This window comes from Punica granatum, chromosome 4 (assembly GCF_007655135.1).
Source record: "Punica granatum isolate Tunisia-2019 chromosome 4, ASM765513v2, whole genome shotgun sequence".
Lineage (NCBI taxonomy): Eukaryota > Viridiplantae > Streptophyta > Magnoliopsida > Myrtales > Lythraceae > Punica > Punica granatum.
The window spans coordinates 36,711,217-36,729,215 of record NC_045130.1 but is presented as its reverse complement, the minus strand read 5'-3'; the positions used below and the strand labels follow the sequence as shown (position 1 = coordinate 36,729,215).

Sequence of the window (17,999 nt, the reverse complement as noted above, 5' to 3'; positions counted from 1 at the left end):
GACAAGCTAGACCTTAGTGTACAACAGTTGCAGGCCCCAAGGAGGCATTGCTGTGATTTATTACCTTCCCCTAACAATAAGGTATTCGACATTGCAATCAGGCAGTGCAAAGAAGAAGAATTAATCTATATGCACCTGTAGCAGTGTGTCGAGAGATTTCCGACGAACAAATACTATATCAATCCACATTGTACACAAGATAAGATTGATTTCTTTTATTCATATGTCGCTGACTTGATCGATGACCCGAGATCTCTAGCAGGTTTGTCAACAAGCTTTGATTGGATATTATGTTCATTTTTGCATAGAAGTACCACTTGACATATATATCTTACAAAGTTTAGGGAATATTGCTTGTACTGCTTTCTGTAGATGGAGCTGTCTTGTATGACAAAATTAACTATGCAACCTTTTTTCAACAATTGATTCTATGATCTGTGCATGGTAAGAGCTGAACATTCTTTTCTTTTTTTTCTTTTTAATAATTTAATTGTCTAGGTGATATTGACATACATGCTTGAGAGAGTTCCATATGCATAGATGTTCTAGAAGAAGCTAGAGAATTTCGATAATTGTTTCATCACGAGCAGAGAGACCGTTGAAAATGATTGTGAAACTACAGTGAATGATTTAAATGTCTTGACAATTTTTGAGATTGGTCATAAGATGCATTTTACCTTTCCTGCCTAGAGGTCTAGTTTAAATTGCCTGACAATCCGGGCATGCTGGTTATGATATACGATAGTTAATAATCTTACCCATATTCAAAGCTTCTAATAATGTGTCTGCAATGTATAAAAGTGGACAAGTAGCCAACTTGCGTTGATACTTGGTTTCTAGAAGCATTTACTTATATACACACAGATAAATATGTATAACATTATTGATGAGGTTAGAATAAGACAAATTAACATGGAGGCTCTAACTGGTCAATTATTCAATTTGTCACAACCGACAATATATTAGCCGGAATTGCTCAGTCAAAATTTCATTGGATAAAACAAAGAACATAATAGGTTTGTACTTTGTAGAATATGCATTTTCCCCAACTTTCCCTTCTTAGTTTTTTTTTAAAAAAATTTTCCGGCCGCATGAGGCTACACATGGAAAATCAAAATGTTTAACCATATGAGATAAAGAAAGGGGAATGAAAAAAAAAAGGGTATGAAAAGTCCAATTATGTGAATAAAATCCATAATTTCTTGATTTGAAATTAAGTATGAGTGCTGCTTTCATCTCCCTTCTCAAGACAATTAATTTTTTTTTTGTTACAATGGACAAAAAGTAATGTCGATCTTTGCATTTATACTTATTTAACTCATTGCATATCCAATAGAAAACTCATGATTTCCGGAATGCCTTGATCCGCTTCTTTAATCAGTCAACGAGTCTGTGAATGAGTTTCTAATTTTATTGATCATTTCCTTTTCTCTGTGCTTGTTACTTTGAATCCTATCAGTTTGATGTTTGAGGGGATGCAATCGATCTATTAGCGGCGCACCGGGTAACCCCCCCTGGTATCCATCCACAACCTGCAGTCCATCAAGCCGATCTTTCCCAACAGGACAACCACAGAAGCCTTGGAACACCTCTTCAAAGCCATGGAAGTCGGTCCCGAGAGGATTTTGCAGCAAACAATCTGCTATGACCGATGGTTTTCCTGGATGATCTCAGTTTCCTGGGGCTACGCAGTTCAGGTCTTTCCAAGGCACCCGTTTTTGCCCCATGCGACCCAAGTCCAAGAGACCTTCAAGCACTGGAAGAAAGGGGACGTATTTGGGTTTACTCTGACAAGCTAGATCTTAGTGTCCAACAGTTGCAGGCCCCAAGGAGGCATTGCTGTGATTTATTACCTTCCCCTAACAATAAGGTATTCGACATTGCAATCAGGCAGTGCAAAGAAGAAGAATTAATCTATATGCACCTGAAGCAGTGTGTCGAGAGATTTCCGATGAACAAATACTATATCAATCCACATTGTATACAAGATAAGATTGATCTCTTTTATTCATATAGTCGCCGACTCGATCGATGACCCGAGATCTCTAGCAGGTTTATCAATAAGCTTTGATTGGATATTATGTTCATTTTTGCATAGAAGTACCACTTGACATATATATCTTACGAAGTTTAAGGAATATTGCTAGTACTGCTTTCTGTAAACGGAGCTGTCTTGTTTGACAAAATTAACTATGCAACCTTTTTCAACAATTGATTCTATGATCTGTGCATGGTAAGAGCTGAACATTCTTTTCTTTTTCTTTTTTTTTAATAATTTAATTGTCTAGATGATATTGACATACATGCTTGAGAGAGTTCCATATGCATAGAGGTTCTAGAAGAAACTAGAGAATTTTGATAATTGTTTCATCACGAGCAGAGAGACCATTGAATATGACCGTGAAACTACACTGAGTGATTTAAACGTCTTGATGATTTTTGAGATTGGTCATAAGATGCATTTTACCTTTCCTGCCTTGAGGTCTAGTTTAAATTGCCTGACAATCCGATCATGCTGGTTATGATATACGATAGTTAATAATCTTACCCAAATTCAAAGCTTCTAATAATGTGTCTGCAAGGTATAAAAGTGGACAACTAACCAACGTGCGTTGATATTTGGTTTCTAGAAGCATTTACTTATATACACACAGATATATATATGTATATAGATGTATAACACTATGGACGAGGTTAGAATAAGACAAATTAACATGGAAGCTCTAACTGGTCAACTATTCAATTTGTCACAACCGACAATATATTAGCCGGAATTGCTCAGTCAAAACTTCGCTGGATAAAACAAAGAATATAATAGGTCTGTACTTTGTAGAATATGTGTTTTCCCCAACTTTCCCTTCTTAGTTTTTTTTATAATTTTTTTCCGGCCGCATGAGGCTACACATGAAAAATCAAAATGTTTAACCATATGAGATAAAGAAAGGGGAACGAAAAAAAAAAGTATGAAAAGTCCAATTATGTGAATAAAATCCATAATTTCTTAATTTGAAATTGAGTATGAGTGCTGTCTTGATCTCCCTTCTCAAGACGATTAAAATTTTGTTTGATTACAAGGGAGACCTATTAGTACATTGAAATAGAAATTATAATAATTAATAAAGGGACATACGTAATCCTGCTGACTATCGGATTTGCAACCTCTTGGTTGTCGAGCGAGGGCGTGCGCTACTATATTGTACCCGCTTAGAATTTAACAAGAGAATAATCAAACATATCTTAATATATATACTCTTATGTGTGCAGGAGTTTAGTTAGATACAAATATTAATTTGGATATTTCGTCTAGTGATGACTTATTAATTTCGAGCAATATATTTAGGTAAAAATAAACCAATTAGTGGAGAAGGCAAGAGAGAGCCAAAGTTTTCTTATTCCTCACAAATTATTCAAACCAGATCTTATATCCTCCAGTGATTAAAATATAACTGAAGAACCTGTAATTTCACATGTTTACTCTTATAGCAAGTTAGGTTAAATTTTTATTGCCCGAAAACCGGGTCGAACTTTCCATATGGAGAGGGAAGAGAACCGAGCTGCCGAACACCCATCGATTAATTTTTCATTACGCCGCCCACGATATTGAAAGTTTCATCTCCATGTGAAGTTTAAAATTACAATTTACAACCTCAGAAGAAAACGAAAAAGTCAACTCATTCAAATATTTTCATTTGGTCAAATCCTGAAAATCCCTCCCCTCCCTCTCCCATAAATATAGTCAAACCCTCGTATCCCTCAGACATGCAAAGAACAGAACATCTCTCTCTCAATACTCTCAGCCTCGTACGGTCTTCTCATTAATCAATCATACGACAATGTCTTCGAAAACTCCCACCACCTTTTACCTAATAGCTTGCTCCTTTCTTCTGTTCCAAGCTGTTCTTGGAGCAGATCCTCTCTTCCACTTCTGCTCGAGTTCGTCCGGGAACTTCACCCACAGCAGCCCTTACGAGGCGAACTTGAACAAGCTCACTAGCTTCCTCTACCTCAAGACCCCTCCGTCGGGCTTCGGTCTCGGCTCTATCGGACAGTACCCGGACCAGGCTTATGGTCTTGCCCTGTGTCGGGGCGACGTCTCGGCATCCAACTGCAAGTCGTGTGTGGCTGATGCAAGCTCTGAGATCCGTAAACTGTGCCCCCTAAACAAAGGCGCTGTCATATGGTATAACAACGCACTTGCATGCATCATTATATATATATCATGCATTATGTTCAGTCTTTTGATATATTTTTCTCTTCCGACTGCAATTGTAGGTACGATAACTGTCTCTTTAAATACTTTGATGAGGACTTCTTTGGTAAGATCGACGCCCAGAACACATTCTACATGTGGAATCTGAACAAGGTGAACAATTCCGTGGAGTTCAACCAGAAAACAGAGGAGTTCTTGACTCAGCTGACAGATGAAGCCTATCAGACCACAAAACTGTATGCGACCGGAGAGTCGGAGCTTAACAAGTCGACCAAGCTGTACGGCTTGGTCCAGTGCACGAGGGACTTGTCCTCGAGCGACTGCAAGAAGTGCCTTGATGATGCAATTGGTCAGCTCCCAAGCTGCTGTGATGGGAAACAGGGAGGGAGAGTTGTTAGTGGAAGTTGTAACTTCAGATATGAGATCTATCCATTTGTGAATGCTTAAGATAATTGGGGAAAACCAATAACAAAGGTTCGAGAGGACCTTTAGCATCAAGAATTGTCTGGGTCAGAATAATTAGGGATGATGCATGTCATTGCTCCTAAAAGTATATCCATTGTTTCGTGTCCATGTGAGCGACCACTTATATAATAGACCTCACCTTGTTACATCAAATATGCCTCGCATAATTTAAGAGCAATGGCACAGTATAACAAACAAATTCTGCTAGCAGTATATCAAAATGTGTTTAAGCAGATTTTGCTGATGAAGTTTTGATGAATATATTCTCAAAAAGTAATGCGAGACCAATTTGTCCAAAGATTACAAAGACCCCGTGTGCGTTGTTCAATAACCAAATCTGTTCGTATCAAGTATACAGTTAATACTATATGTAGAATGTACATAGAATCAAAACCACCTTCTACAATCTTTAATTAAGAATGTAAACGCTGATCGATCAGCTACATTAGCAGCTGCAAAGTGTCCATTCCAATACCATCTTATGATCTTCACCCATGTGATTGAACGTGGTGATCATCTATGCATACGAAGGCCTTTCCCAATCCTCGGGAGTACTCTTCTCTAAAAAAGGAAGAACAATTATGTGTCTTGTTAATTTCCTGCCTTGCCAACAACTAAAATGTGTATATTGTTCCAGATTAATTGATTAGGTCAATGATATATATATATATATATATACACGTTATATATACGTGCACGAGTTTTTTTTTTTTTTTTTTGCTGGGCTCGCGCTCAATTGTTGAATTTTATAATAAATTGCCGCTTGAGATTACTACAGAACACTTGGTTATGTCCTAAAGCATAAAGTAGCATAGTCTCGAGGAGTCGAATAATGAAGCTAAATATATGCTATATGTATATATATGTTATATATCTCACATAGTTAATTAATGATTTTGGTTTTCATATTTTCAAATTTTGATATATATATTTCCTTGGTAAAATCTAAAGATTAATTTGTCCACATAGCTCCATTCTGACGGAGGAGATTGGATTGGACGATCTATTGAGCTGCTCTTTACTAAGTCGTTATTTTGTTTGAGATTCAAAACACAAGAAACTATATACTTTCGATATGAGAGATTGCATATTATGATTGAATATCACTAAAAGTTGAAGTAATTGGGCACATATCGAACTTTAATGTGTATTTAACGGTATTAAAACGCATTTTATTTTATGCAGATTCCTATTTAATATTACAAAAGTAATTTTGATATATACATAGTGTGGCCTACTTTTAAGAAAATGGAGCTACTTGAAGTGAGCCTGTGTGCATCCTATGTGGATTGCACTTTGGGCTAATCAAAACCCTAGAAATTTCATGTAGGGCAACTGGGCAAGTGCTTGGAACAGATAATGGCTAAATTTTATGACGAGGATTGCCACTTTCTAAGTTTCTAGAGCGAGTCAAAGTCAGCGTTTCTTTCCATTAATCAATAATTTCCGCAAAAAAAAAAAAAGTCAGCAGTTTCAACTTTAATAATTGCGACCACAAGGCTACCAAAAAAATAATAATAATAATTGCAACCACAACTATTCAACCAGTTCCCCATTTCCCTTCTATTTAAGGACCAAAATATCTTGAAAACAATCATGAAAAAAAACCAAAATTTTCAGACCATACAGGGATTAAATAAACCCTAAGCTTCGATCTAAGACATGTTCTTCTCCAAACCAATCCCTCTATTCCTTCTATCGATTTCTCTTCTATGTTCCTGCACTGTCGGGACCGATGATCCGCTCTATCACATCTGCTTTAGCCCGGAAAATTTCACTTCCTCTAGCCCTTACAGGAACAACCTCAACGATCTCCTAGGCATCCTCTCCACCAAGGTTCCGCCAACAGGTTTCGGCACTGGATCAAGCGGTTCGGGACAGGATGTTGTCTATGGTCTTGGCCTGTGCCGGGGAGATGTTAAGAGCGATGACTGCAAGACATGTGTTGTCGATGCAGGGCAGGAGCTCCAGGCAAGATGCCCCACCAGCAAAGGCGCAATCATATGGTACCGATGATATATAATATTACTTAAGCTCATTCTGTTTACTATATATAACGTGCACTCTGATATCTTTGCCTCCCTCTTCGGTTAAATTCAACAGGTATGATAACTGCCTCCTGAAGTACTCAGACAAGAACTTCTTCGGGAAGATTGATAACAAGAACAAGTTCCATCTGCTCAACGTACAGGATGTGGACATAGACTTCATGGAGTTCTACCAGAAGATCAAGGACTTGCTTGGGGTTTTGGCCGAGAAGGCTTCTGGGACCCCAATACTGTATGCTTCTGGGGACGAGAAACTAAATAAGACGTCGAGGCAGACGCTGTTCGGGTTGGCCCAGTGCACTAGGGACTTGACTGCTGCCGATTGCAAGACATGCCTTGACCATGCTATCAGCGACTTGCCTAGCTGTTGCTATGGCAAGAGAGGAGGCAGAACTGTGGGCGCAAGCTGTAACGTTAGATATGAACTTTACCCCTTTGTTAACGTCTGAGTTCAATATGTCCTATGATTGGATATAGTATGAGCTAGCACGTATTTACGTTGTTATTTAGGTTCTCTGGACTTTTATCCTCTAGGCTCTGGAGATTAATTAATAAAGGCCAAAGTGTACCAATAACAAATACTTCGATATATGCCATTGTGACCATCTCAATACGACAGTATAATTTCCTGAAACTACGGTTTATTCATCTTTCCATGAGTACGTGACTGGATGAGATTTTCATCTGGAAGGCAATACTACATGTCCGTTCAGCATGATTCTAGGAGTCATCTTATTAAGCGGGGTCAACAATACTAGTCTATCAATTCCAGTCTGCCAAATCCGTCTTTTCATCACTGTTGTTGACGTCCATATTGCGTATCGTAACATATAAGCAAATGTTGTGCTTTGATAATCAGTCATTTACCAAGAACAAAGAGAGTAATTAAGTACTGGGTTTCATACTTAAGCGACTCTTCCTACCCTATTATTTTTTTCCTAATCTCCTATTGGGTTAAAGTCTCTCTTATAACGCCAAAAATAAACAATTGAAAAGTTTAGTTCCGGGTTCAATATTTGTTGGGGTATTACACATGCTCCGTTATTAGCTATTATGATTACTATTTAAATTTATTACATCCATAGACCTCCCTATGTATCCGAAAAAATAGAAAAGTTTAAATTATAATTACACTGGGCCATCAAAAGTAGAATTTAAAAGGAGGAGCATTGAACCAACAAGCTGTTGATTAAAATGGTATGCAACTTCAACCACTAGGAGGAGAACACAAGTTTAAATTTTAGGAGACGCACTTGTTGGAAGGGGGAGTAATCTTAACGCTTCATTCTCGGAATTATTAGAGTAATATTTCCCATAATTTTTTTCCCACGGAGAAAGCGGAAGCGTGTGAAGAATTGTCTCTCCCAAATTGGAGAAGGAATCACTCCCGGCCCATAATTGGGAGGAAAAAAGGACTACAAGAGGGCCTTGGCCATGTTCTCTAATTGGTCGTACCTGTCCAAAAAAAATTGAGCAGCGAGCTAGAGTTCTTTTGCTTCACTAAGCCGTGTCTTATGGAGGTCGAACTTGAGCCTCTATATTGATCAGCCCAGTTGATATATGCAAATTTCTTCCACAACCATATTCTTATTGATTTTTTCTAAACGCACTCAGAATATTTTGGGAGGAAACTCACACACCAAACGAGTGTGGATTTGTATTCTTCTTCTTCTTCTTCTTCTTCTTCTTCTTCTTCTTCTTCTTCCACAACCATATTCTTATTGATTTTTTCTAAACGCACTCAGAATATTTTGGGAGGAAACTCACACACCAAACGAGTGTGGATTTGTATTCCATTATATAGAGGTAATTGTACAGATTACACAAAACAAAATATCTCTAAATATTTGTAATAATATAACAACTCTGGAGAACTGTAAGTATCTCTATTACTCCCCTACAAGCATAATGGGAGAGATCGCACATTGAGCTTGAACCGAATATCAGCAAACCGTGCAGAGGAGAGACCTTTGGTGAGAACGTCAGCAAGTTGATCCGCAATACCAATAAAAGAGATATGAAGTTGCCTCCGGAAAATACGCTCATAAACAAAGTGATAATCAATTTCAATATGTTTAATGCGAGCATGAAATACCGGGTTAGCAGTTGAGTTAATCGCATACATATTATCACACCATACGGTTGAAGAGTGAGAGAGACAGAGTCCAATTCTCGAATTAGAGATTGAATCCAAACAAGTTCAACAGTGGCATTCGTCAAATTCTTGTCCTCAGATTCGGTGCTGGAACGTGCTACCATATGCTGCTTCTTAGAACTCCACGAGATAATATTTGGACCAAGATAAATAGCAAATCCACTAAAAGACTGATGATCATAGGGATTGCCAACCCAGTCTCCATCATAAAAGCCAGGGAGACTTGATATAGAACCATTACAAATAAAAAAGTCCATAATGGATATCCTCCTTTAAGTACAATAGAATCTGCTTCACTGCAGCCCAATGTATTGTTGTCAATCGATGCATGAATTGACACACTTGGTTTACAGTGTAGGCGAGATCAGGTCGAGTGAGAGTGAGGTATTGAAGACAGCCAACAATTTGGCGATAGAGAGAGGGATCATCATGAAGTACTCCATCATGCAGAGATAGGCGAGAAGCAGCAGAAATAGGAGAAGAAATTGGCTTGCGATCCAACATGGAAGCACCGCGAAGTACATCATGTACATACTTGGATTGCGTGAAGTAGAGACTATCAGTATTGTACCGAGCCTCAATACCAGGGAAGTAGTGCAATGATCCCAAATCCTTCATGGCAAACTCCTGATCTAGAGATGATAAGAGAGAACTAAAAGGAGCATTAGTATCTCTTGTAAGGATAATGTCATCAATGTAAACCAAAAGATAAATGCAATAAGAGGCTGTGCGCATTATGAATAATGAAGAGCCAACCCGCATTCCTTTAAAGCCAACCCAAAAAAGAAAGTCACTGAGACGAAGAAACCACGCATGCGATGCTTGCTTCAGTCTATAAAGAGAATGGTTGAGATGACAAACAAAATGAGTTCGAGTCGAGTCAACAAACCCAGGGGGCTGTTGCATATACACCTCTGCATCAAGATAGCTATGGAGAAAGGCATTCTTGACATCGAGTTGACGAATGGGCCACCTGAGAGAAGTCGCAATGGCTAGTACTGTACGTATTGCAACTGGCTTGATGACCGGGCTGAATGTTTCTTCATCATCTATGCCTTCCTGCTGATTAAACCCTTAGCAACTAGTTGGGCTTTAAAACAATCAACAAACCCATTGGCTTTTTGTTTCACCTTATAGACCTACTTCCATCCGATAATATGATGATTAGGAGGAGGAGGCACAAGGTCCCATGTACGGTTGCTAAGAAGAGCCTGAAATTCCTCCCTCATAGCTTCAACCCATCATGAGTCTCGTTTTGCTTTCGCAAAAGAACGTGGTTCCTGCAGATCAACAGAAACAGAAAGGGCTGCAGGATGTTTAGAGAGAGTAAAACACCGAGGTGGAAGAGACCCATCCTGCAACCATGTAACCATGGGATGAACCCGACTTGTGCCTGGTGCAGTGGTTGAAGAGGAAGCATGTTGATCGAAGGACTGAACAGCAGCTGAAACAGTGGACTGATCAGCAGCTGGCAGAGCAAATGGAGCGTCAGAAGGGATCTCAAACAAATTAAGGTATGGATAGAAGATTTTTAGTAATTTGAGGTGTATAGAGAACATTATTCAAAGTAAAAGATCGGCTGGAAGTGTGAAGAGAAGAAGAGCCAGAAGTGAGAACTTGCAAACCTGAGCCATCACCGGTCACGAGTTGTTCCAGAGTTGAAGGATCATCCTCAATCTGCAGATTAGCAAGATCACCGTGACATGGTGAGTAGCACCGGAATCGACATACCAGTCCAAATCATGGATAGAGGATGTGTTGCCATGAGTGAGAAAAGCATTTGCACTTGGAGAGGCAGCTTCAAAATTGCGAGCCAGGTAACGAAGGCGACAAGTGAGAGCACAGTGACTAGGTCGATGACAAAGCTGACAGATCAGACCAGAAGGACAAGGAAACTCAAAACCTGTTGAAGTAGGTTATATATGAATTGTTTATGTGACATTGGATATTGAGAATCACATAGAGGAAACTCTGTTAAAATTTCGGATCGTGACAACGCTAGCAATACGTGCGCTCTAAACGGCTAGCTTAGAAAGTCGTTGGAGAGTCCAATGCAAGGACCGTTGGTCAACCCAAAACCAGCATTATTCCGAAGCCCAATCCTCCAGGCGTGGTCCAAACAAATAAGTCCAGCAAAATTGCCTCTGCTGTTATACTTCCCACTGTCCACAGCCTTTCTATTGGGACTAGTAATCCAAATTCGGCCGACAAGAGCCCGTTAGAACTGAGCCCAATGGTCGTAAAGACAAAAGGAGACCAAATAACGGAGAACTCGAGACACACAAAAAAAAGCAAATATGAAAATGAAAAAAGAAGGAAGAAAAAAGGGCTGCCGGGGGGGGGATGGTTTGTGGTTTGTGGTTTGTCATGTGGCTTGATGTACAAGAGTTTTAGTATATTAAAAGAAAGAATATTAAAAAAAAATTTAGTGATGATTAAAATGAAAAATGGGAAAGTTTAGACTGGTAGCATGAATATAAACTGACCGATCAGTTTTCATTTATTGTATAATGTTTCAGGCATAATCCTCCTTTCAATCTAATTTTTCATTATAAAAGAGGCCCGTAATATAATGACATTTCAATCTAATTTTAATCATTTAAAATGATTAATCTCGATGATTATGCAAGTTAGTTCGTGCTGAAAAGAGCCCAAGGCAGGTCCACTTTCACAACCAGATTCTCGGTGATTAGTCCAAATACAAGTAGAATTGACCCACATTGCATCCATCGATGAGCATAATAATTGATATCGGGATTATAGTAATTGCCAAAGAAAGGCATCCTGCAATCATACTTTTATATATCACAAAACTAATTATAATTATTTTTGATAAAGTCATGAGATATTTTCAAGTCTCCACTTATTTTTTCAAATTTAAATATTTTTAAGTTTTTCCTCGAAAATCCAAACTGACTGTATCTCGTACTATCATTAAATTTAAATATTTTTAAGTTTTTCCTCGAAAATCCAAACTGACTGTATCTCGTACTATCATTAAATGAGAGATGGAACATATATATATATATATATATATATATATATATCCTATGGATTAGTTTATAGGCAATGCTTGAGCACTATCACGAAACCAAGTAGAATGGTTGAAAAATTCTCAAGGGTACAACTTGTCATTACAGCCCTTGATAATTTGAAAAATCCCAATTCCTATCAACATGCCATACCATAATCTTATTCCATGCCTATAAATGTAAGCTTTGGCCACTGTTCGGAGAGCTGAGTATATCTCGTACTAACATTAAGTACGAGATAGAACCTATACATATATATATATATATTCCATGGATTAGTTTATAGGCCATGCTTGAGCACTATCAGGAAACCAAGTAGAATAGGTGAAAAATTCTCAAGGGTACAACCTGTCATTACAGCTCTTGATAATTTGAAAAATCCCAATTCCTATCAACATGCCATACTATAATCTTATTGCATGCCTATAAATTGTAAGTTTTGGCCATTGTTCGGAGAACTGATCTGAGTTATCGGCTTTACAGTGGCTACCATGAAGGGAACGATTATGATCTCTCTCGTCGTTGTGGCCCTTCTCATCAGGTTATCCAGTGCGGTGGATCACACTGTCGGAGGTCCCAATGGCGGGTGGGACACAAGCTCTGATCTCAAGTCATGGGCCTCGTCGAACACATTCGCGGTGGGAGATAGCCTTGGTAAGTCTCACGATACCACACAATCTCCAAACGGAAATTCGTTAGACATAGGGCTAATTGCTTTATGTTCATGTTACAGTCTTCCAGTACTTGGCGAACCACGACGTAACCGAAGTTCCAAAGGTAGACTACGACTCATGCCAGGCAGCTAACCCAATCGGAACCTACACAGGCGGCTCAACTGTCATCTCTTTGACTTCCCCAGGTAAGAGATATTTCATCTGCGCTCAATCTGGGCACTGCGACCAGGGGATGAAGCTCGAAACAGACACTACCACAGCCTCATCATCACCGCCTCCGGAATCTCCAGCGATCCCACCCCCGCCAGAATCTCCTGTGACCCCTCCGCCGCAGTCCAAAGCACCAGCACCCCGGCCTCAGGTTTCCTCTTCCCCAAAGTCATCTCCTGCTCCAAATGCTTCACCTTCTCTAGCTCCAGCATTAGCTCCTCCAAAGTCATCTCCTGCTCCAAATGCTTCACCTTCTCTAACTCCAGCATCAGCTCCTGTGCCGAACGCTTCTCCTTCTCTGACTCCAGCATCCGCTCCTCCTCCCACGGCCACGGTGGCTCAGTCGCCTACATCTTCAGCAAACAAGGGCACTTTCGGTTTTATTACCGGGCTCGCGTGGTGTACTGGTGTCATGATATTCTTAGCCCTCTGACGAAATGATCATTTTTTTTTTTACCCCGAAGAAGATCTCCCGTTCTGGAAACATTTGTTTTTTTGGTAAGGGATAAAATTTCATTAATCACCAAAATTATACCCAATCCTAACGTCAACTGCCCAGGATGCTTAATCATTAGGCAAACAGGCAGCATACACACAAGAATATAAACAACTAAAGCCCCTCAGGTGCAGGTCTAAACGACCTGCCAATATCGAATATATAAGCCTCAAAGAAACATTGGGAAGAGTCAATACTCTTGCCCTCACATCAGCAAGGATCTGCTGCTCAAGTGTTGAAAGAGACAGAGCCTTCTTTATATAAAATCTTCCATTACGCTCACGCAATATCCAATATATGACATAAGTCCACAACAGCTTCAAGCAAATAGTGTCTATCTTCTTGCCTTTGAGAGAGAATATCCACTGTAACTCTGAATTCTAATCTATCTAAGCTCTCCCATGAAAAGCGCTAACTTCTCCGGATTGAGTTTTAGTCCAGACCATAGAAAAATTCATGCAAGATCTTCAAAACAGTTAATATAGAATCCTAGGTACCATTGTAAATATGAACAAGTCATCCGCAAATCAAAGGTGAGTCAACTTCATAGACTTATATCTCGGGTGATATCCCAATCTGCCATCTACTGCTGCAGCGTCAATGCTTTTTGAGAAAGCCTCCATTGCTATAACAAATAGATATGGCAAAAGTGGATCACTTCGTCTTACTCCTCCCTTGCTAGGAAAATAGCCTGCCAAAGAACCATTAATAGCTACAGAATAAAAAGGAGTTGTTATGAATCCCTTGATCCAGTCAATGAATTTGCTTGGGAAACACAAAGCTTCCAGACAATTCAGTATGAACTCCCAATTAACGGAATCAAACGCTTTCATGAGATCAACCTTGATGGCACTCCTAAGGGACACACCATGTTTGTGATAATTTCTAACAAGTTCATGTGCAAGTTAAACGTTGTCAGAGATCCTCCTTCCCTGTACGAAAACTGTCTGGTTCAAGCTCATTAAGTTTGGAAGCACAATCTTGAGCAGCATGTTGGCATTAACTTTGGTAATACATTTATAAACAACATTGCAACAAGAAATAGGACGAAAGTCTTTCATATGATCAGCCTTAGCCTTTTTGGGGACACCGTTCTGGAAACCTTATCTGAAAGTTGCAAGTGAATTTTCCGGTTCCTATTGTGTAATGAAGAACAAAATTCTTTCTATGAGCATTCTCCAAGACATCCATCAGCAATAAAACCATTCACCCATCACAATTTCTGATCTCCCTTGAGCTTCAAGTCTCTCTCTCCTTCAACACCGATCTCCATTTTCTTGTAGTTTTACGACTCTATGAATATAAAAACGTCGCCAACCAAATCAGCGCAGAAAATCTTCTCAAGAAAACTATGGAAATAGTGATCAGAGTTGAACAATTATCTTCTTGCATCAACCTAAATTTGGCGGCATAACATAGCGACATGCACACTACAAGTCGTAAACTGCTGTGATTTACCCTTACCATGTTCCGGCTCTCCAGAAGTAATCGAATCGGGATCTTTCACTCGATCGATGCAATGGAAAGCCTTTCTTTAAGGAATTAGGAAAACAAACCATAACCTGATGAGACAGAGAATCATCCCTCCATCATGCAATGCCAACTGCATATGCGGTGCCCGAGTATATTAATCGACGCTAGTTTCATCCTGCGGTCTGTGATGGGCAGAAGCCGACGCAGCAGCAACTCCCCCATGATCCCATGGCCAGCCACAGGTCAGACTACACAGCTGAACTGATAACTTCGGGAGATGATTGGGAGTTAAGCACGGGAGTCTCACTAGTCCTGTCCTGTTCTTGTACTAGGATGGTCTGCTCTGTCCTTTGCGTTGGATTCTCAACCCAGAAGAAAGGACCGCAGAACACACTGCATAATTCTCCAGGTTATTCGATCAGTCGAGTGAGTTCGTTCCATCGGGATCATACACAGTTTCCCCGGATCGGGATCCTCCGCAGTTCCTTATCACTGCAGTAGACTCCACTGAATTATTATCCACGTCTGCCAGTTGTCGTTTGCCTCCCAAAACCAATATGGTATTTGTTTCACCATCAAACTGTGGAGTGGTCCCTCCAACAATTTCACTAACATAGCTGACCCTACTCTCCTAACTTATCAGCTCAGAAATGATTGAATTCTACCTCGGCCGCCCAACTTTTACTCCGGCTGGATCGGCTTATACGGTGAAAGTGCATGGTCCAAGAATTATTGCAGGCAAAGAAATAATTGACCCAAGAATCATTAAAACAGTACGACTAGGGAACCCACAAATTCCGTTGAAATCGTCCGGGCCAACAAGTAATCACTGTCACTAACCAGGAAAATCGACAGAAATGGTCAATTCTGCCATGAAAGGGGACGAATTTAACCTTGGAAAGTGAGAGTTAAGATCAAAGAGGATCCAATGCAGACAGTCCCCAAGAGAACAGAACAGCAGCTAATCAACATGATCGTCCCCCACCTTAATCTATACAAATCGGAATTAAAGAACAAATTAATGAAACCCCCACAAGAAAAAAATTGACTAATGAAGAGCCCACAAATCCAACGAATTCCGCCACGACAAAGAATCAAGAGCTCGAAATTTACGAACTTTATTGGTCGTGCATGGGCAGCAGCTAAGACTGTGTGGGACCTGGAGTGGTTGGGGGCACTGGACTCGGTGGGCTGATGTTCGGCGGAGCTGCGGAGGCCTGAGCTGGCGGCGGCGGAGGAGATAACAAGTCCGGGGGCGGCGGGGATGGAAGCAGCGGCGGCGGAGGTGCGCCGGGGATAGAGACTGGAGGGCTGGGGCTGGTGGTCGGAGGGTAAGGGGCGGTGGGGGTGGGAGGCGGGTTGGTGGCGACGTAAGGAGGGGAGGGGTTGGAACTGGGCGGGCTGAGGTTGGTGGTGGGCGGGGGGTTGGTGCCGGTGGGGTTAGGGAAGACAATGGGGGAGGAGGAGGAGGAGGGCGGGGGCTGGCAAGCGGAGTCGGAACATTGGTGGTGGGTGTGGGAATTGTGGGAGGTGAGGGAGTGGCGGAGGGGGCCCAGGCCCAAGACGAGGCCAAGAACCACCAGCACTGTCACTATGAAGATGAAGATCTTTGTCGCTTTCCCCACATAACACATCTCTCTCTCTCTATCTGTTCTCCGAGAATCTGATCTGCTTCCTCCGCTCTGCTCAGCTCAGCTCAGCTCAGCTCAGGTCCGATTCTTCTCTAGGTCCTTCTCTGTTTCTCCTTCTGCACTGAGCACTGACGGTGGGTGGGAAGGAGACAGGAGTCAGGACAGAAGCAACCCCCAGCTGTTGCCTGTTTCTCATGGAGCAAGAGGACGAGGAGGAGAAAGAAGAAGAAGAATGGGCTGAGCAGTGGGTTTCACTTTGGACAAGGAAGGGGCAGTGTACTAATGTGTTGGTAGTGCACGTGAAGACCATTTTGCTGACAGAATGTTGCATTCAATTAGTACTGTCATTTTATCTTTTAATTTCTTTTTTCGGTTAAAAGAGAGGCATCTCGGATGGGTATATATAACCAAGATAGTGATATATAGCCAACTCAGCGATTAATGGGTCGTTCCCCAAGCTATCAGATAAAATTGGATGTCATGTACGATGGTAATGGTGGGAGAGAGCTTCTCTGTGGTCGAAACTATGGTACCGTAGCAAGCATGGATGGCGCAACCATTGCCCCTCTTTCACGAGAAGTCGTCGCCAACATCATGAAATTTTGTTTATCACGAAGATCGCATCCGCATCATCCATGGTGCGACCATCGTACGTCTTTTAACATATAGCTAGTCTAATACTTGACTAGACATCGATCTGCTCTGACCAAAAAATAATTTCGCTGAATTTCGAATATCAGCTCTGCATAACCGTACTGCCTTTCAACTTCCTCTTCTTCTTCTTCTTCTTTTCTTTTTCGATGAAATAACGGGTATTTTTAATCTATTAACTATAATTAATTCCATTCGAACACGTGTTTAATCTTCATTATGAGATACTTTTAATCGACCTCCAATTCTTATAAACTGCAGATAAAATCTGGCTATTGACACAGTTGAATTTACCTTTAAAGATGATTGAAGTTTCTTTCTGCTTCTTTGTTCTTGGGTGTTGTGGTGTTGTCGGAAGGAGTATATAAGTCGTTTTTTGGTGAGCGAGCCCACGGGAGCATGTTCGCCACGTCAGGCCGCTGCTCAGTTGACTTTAGATTCCTTCGAGCCTGCAGTCTTCTTCGTACATTTCCGGTTCTGCCCCTCCTTTCTCCACCAATTCACGTAAACACCCACTTCCCCTCCCAACCAACCAAAACTACCCTTAAATAACAGTACCCACTACCCAGTACGTAGAACTAGTACCCCTTCACCTTCACGGGCTATGGACCAAGATTGAGTAGAATGGGCCTGGTGACTACTCTAATAGGCCCAATCTTAGATATGGGCTTTTCTGGGCCGTGAGGTTTGAAAAAATGCGAATTGTTTTGTTCGCGACCCCCGGGAGTAATCGATTAGCGGGCTCCTATCGATGTTCCATTTCAATATACATGTGTCATCGGTTCTTCACTACCATATCATTGAAACAAAACCGAATGGTTGCCGAAAGCGTCCGAAAGATGAAATGCTCACAGATATGAGTTGACCGGTGGCTATGGAACAAATAGATGAATTTGCATTAATGGGAGCGACTAGTGTCTAGTAAGAAGAAAGAAGGGTAGGAAAAGACGCGCA

General features: G+C 40.8%; 3 protein-coding genes across 5 annotated transcripts; 2 read left to right on the top strand and 1 right to left on the bottom strand.

The window, feature by feature from the left end:
* The first annotated feature begins 3,761 nt into the window (after nucleotides 1-3,761).
* Nucleotides 3,762-7,339, top strand: LOC116204388 (putative cysteine-rich receptor-like protein kinase 23). Its single transcript, XM_031536464.1, has 5 exons — nucleotides 3,762-4,180; nucleotides 4,273-4,651; nucleotides 5,061-5,184; nucleotides 6,336-6,681; nucleotides 6,779-7,339. Exons 1-5 carry the CDS (start codon nucleotides 3,834-3,836, stop codon nucleotides 7,170-7,172), a joined length of 1,590 nt encoding a protein of 529 aa, XP_031392324.1. The 5' UTR covers nucleotides 3,762-3,833; the 3' UTR covers nucleotides 7,173-7,339.
* A 5,062-nt stretch (nucleotides 7,340-12,401) lies between these two features.
* Nucleotides 12,402-13,227, top strand: LOC116204387 (uclacyanin 1-like). The gene is made up of 2 exons (XM_031536463.1): nucleotides 12,402-12,564; nucleotides 12,644-13,227. Exons 1-2 carry the CDS (start codon nucleotides 12,402-12,404, stop codon nucleotides 13,225-13,227), a joined length of 747 nt encoding a protein of 248 aa, XP_031392323.1.
* Nucleotides 13,228-13,336: 109 nt separating this feature from the next.
* On the bottom strand, nucleotides 13,337-16,750 carry LOC116205278 (extensin). Of its 3 annotated transcripts, none has more exons than XR_004156484.1 (2): nucleotides 14,755-16,750; nucleotides 13,337-13,981 (listed from the first exon to the last, which is right to left on the bottom strand). XR_004156484.1 is itself a non-coding variant. In XM_031537826.1 (2 exons), exon 1 carries the CDS (start codon nucleotides 16,395-16,397, stop codon nucleotides 15,906-15,908), a length of 492 nt encoding a protein of 163 aa, XP_031393686.1. In that variant the 5' UTR covers nucleotides 16,398-16,746; the 3' UTR covers nucleotides 13,337-13,981; nucleotides 15,881-15,905. The 3 variants fall into 3 exon arrangements, 1 of the variants encoding a protein (XP_031393686.1); XM_031537826.1 differs by having other exon boundaries at nucleotides 15,881-16,746; XR_004156485.1 differs by having other exon boundaries at nucleotides 13,415-15,754; nucleotides 15,881-16,749.
* Nucleotides 16,751-17,999: the final 1,249 nt, after the last annotated feature.

Bases quoted from the DNA above. Each gene is read 5' to 3' on its own strand.
- LOC116204388 (XM_031536464.1), top strand. From the start codon at position 3,834: ATGTCTTCGAAAACTCCCACCACCTTTTACCTAATAGCTTGCTCCTTT. The intron at 4,652-5,060 runs GCTTAAGATAAT...GAATGTACATAG, and splicing joins AGATCTATCCATTTGTGAAT to AATCAAAACCACCTTCTACA. The intron at 6,682-6,778 runs GTACCGATGATA...TAAATTCAACAG, and splicing joins AGCAAAGGCGCAATCATATG to GTATGATAACTGCCTCCTGA.
- LOC116204387 (XM_031536463.1), top strand. From the start codon at position 12,402: ATGAAGGGAACGATTATGATCTCTCTCGTCGTTGTGGCCCTTCTCATC. The intron at 12,565-12,643 runs GTAAGTCTCACG...TTCATGTTACAG, and splicing joins CGCGGTGGGAGATAGCCTTG to TCTTCCAGTACTTGGCGAAC.
- LOC116205278 (XM_031537826.1), bottom strand. From the start codon at position 16,397: ATGTGTTATGTGGGGAAAGCGACAAAGATCTTCATCTTCATAGTGACA.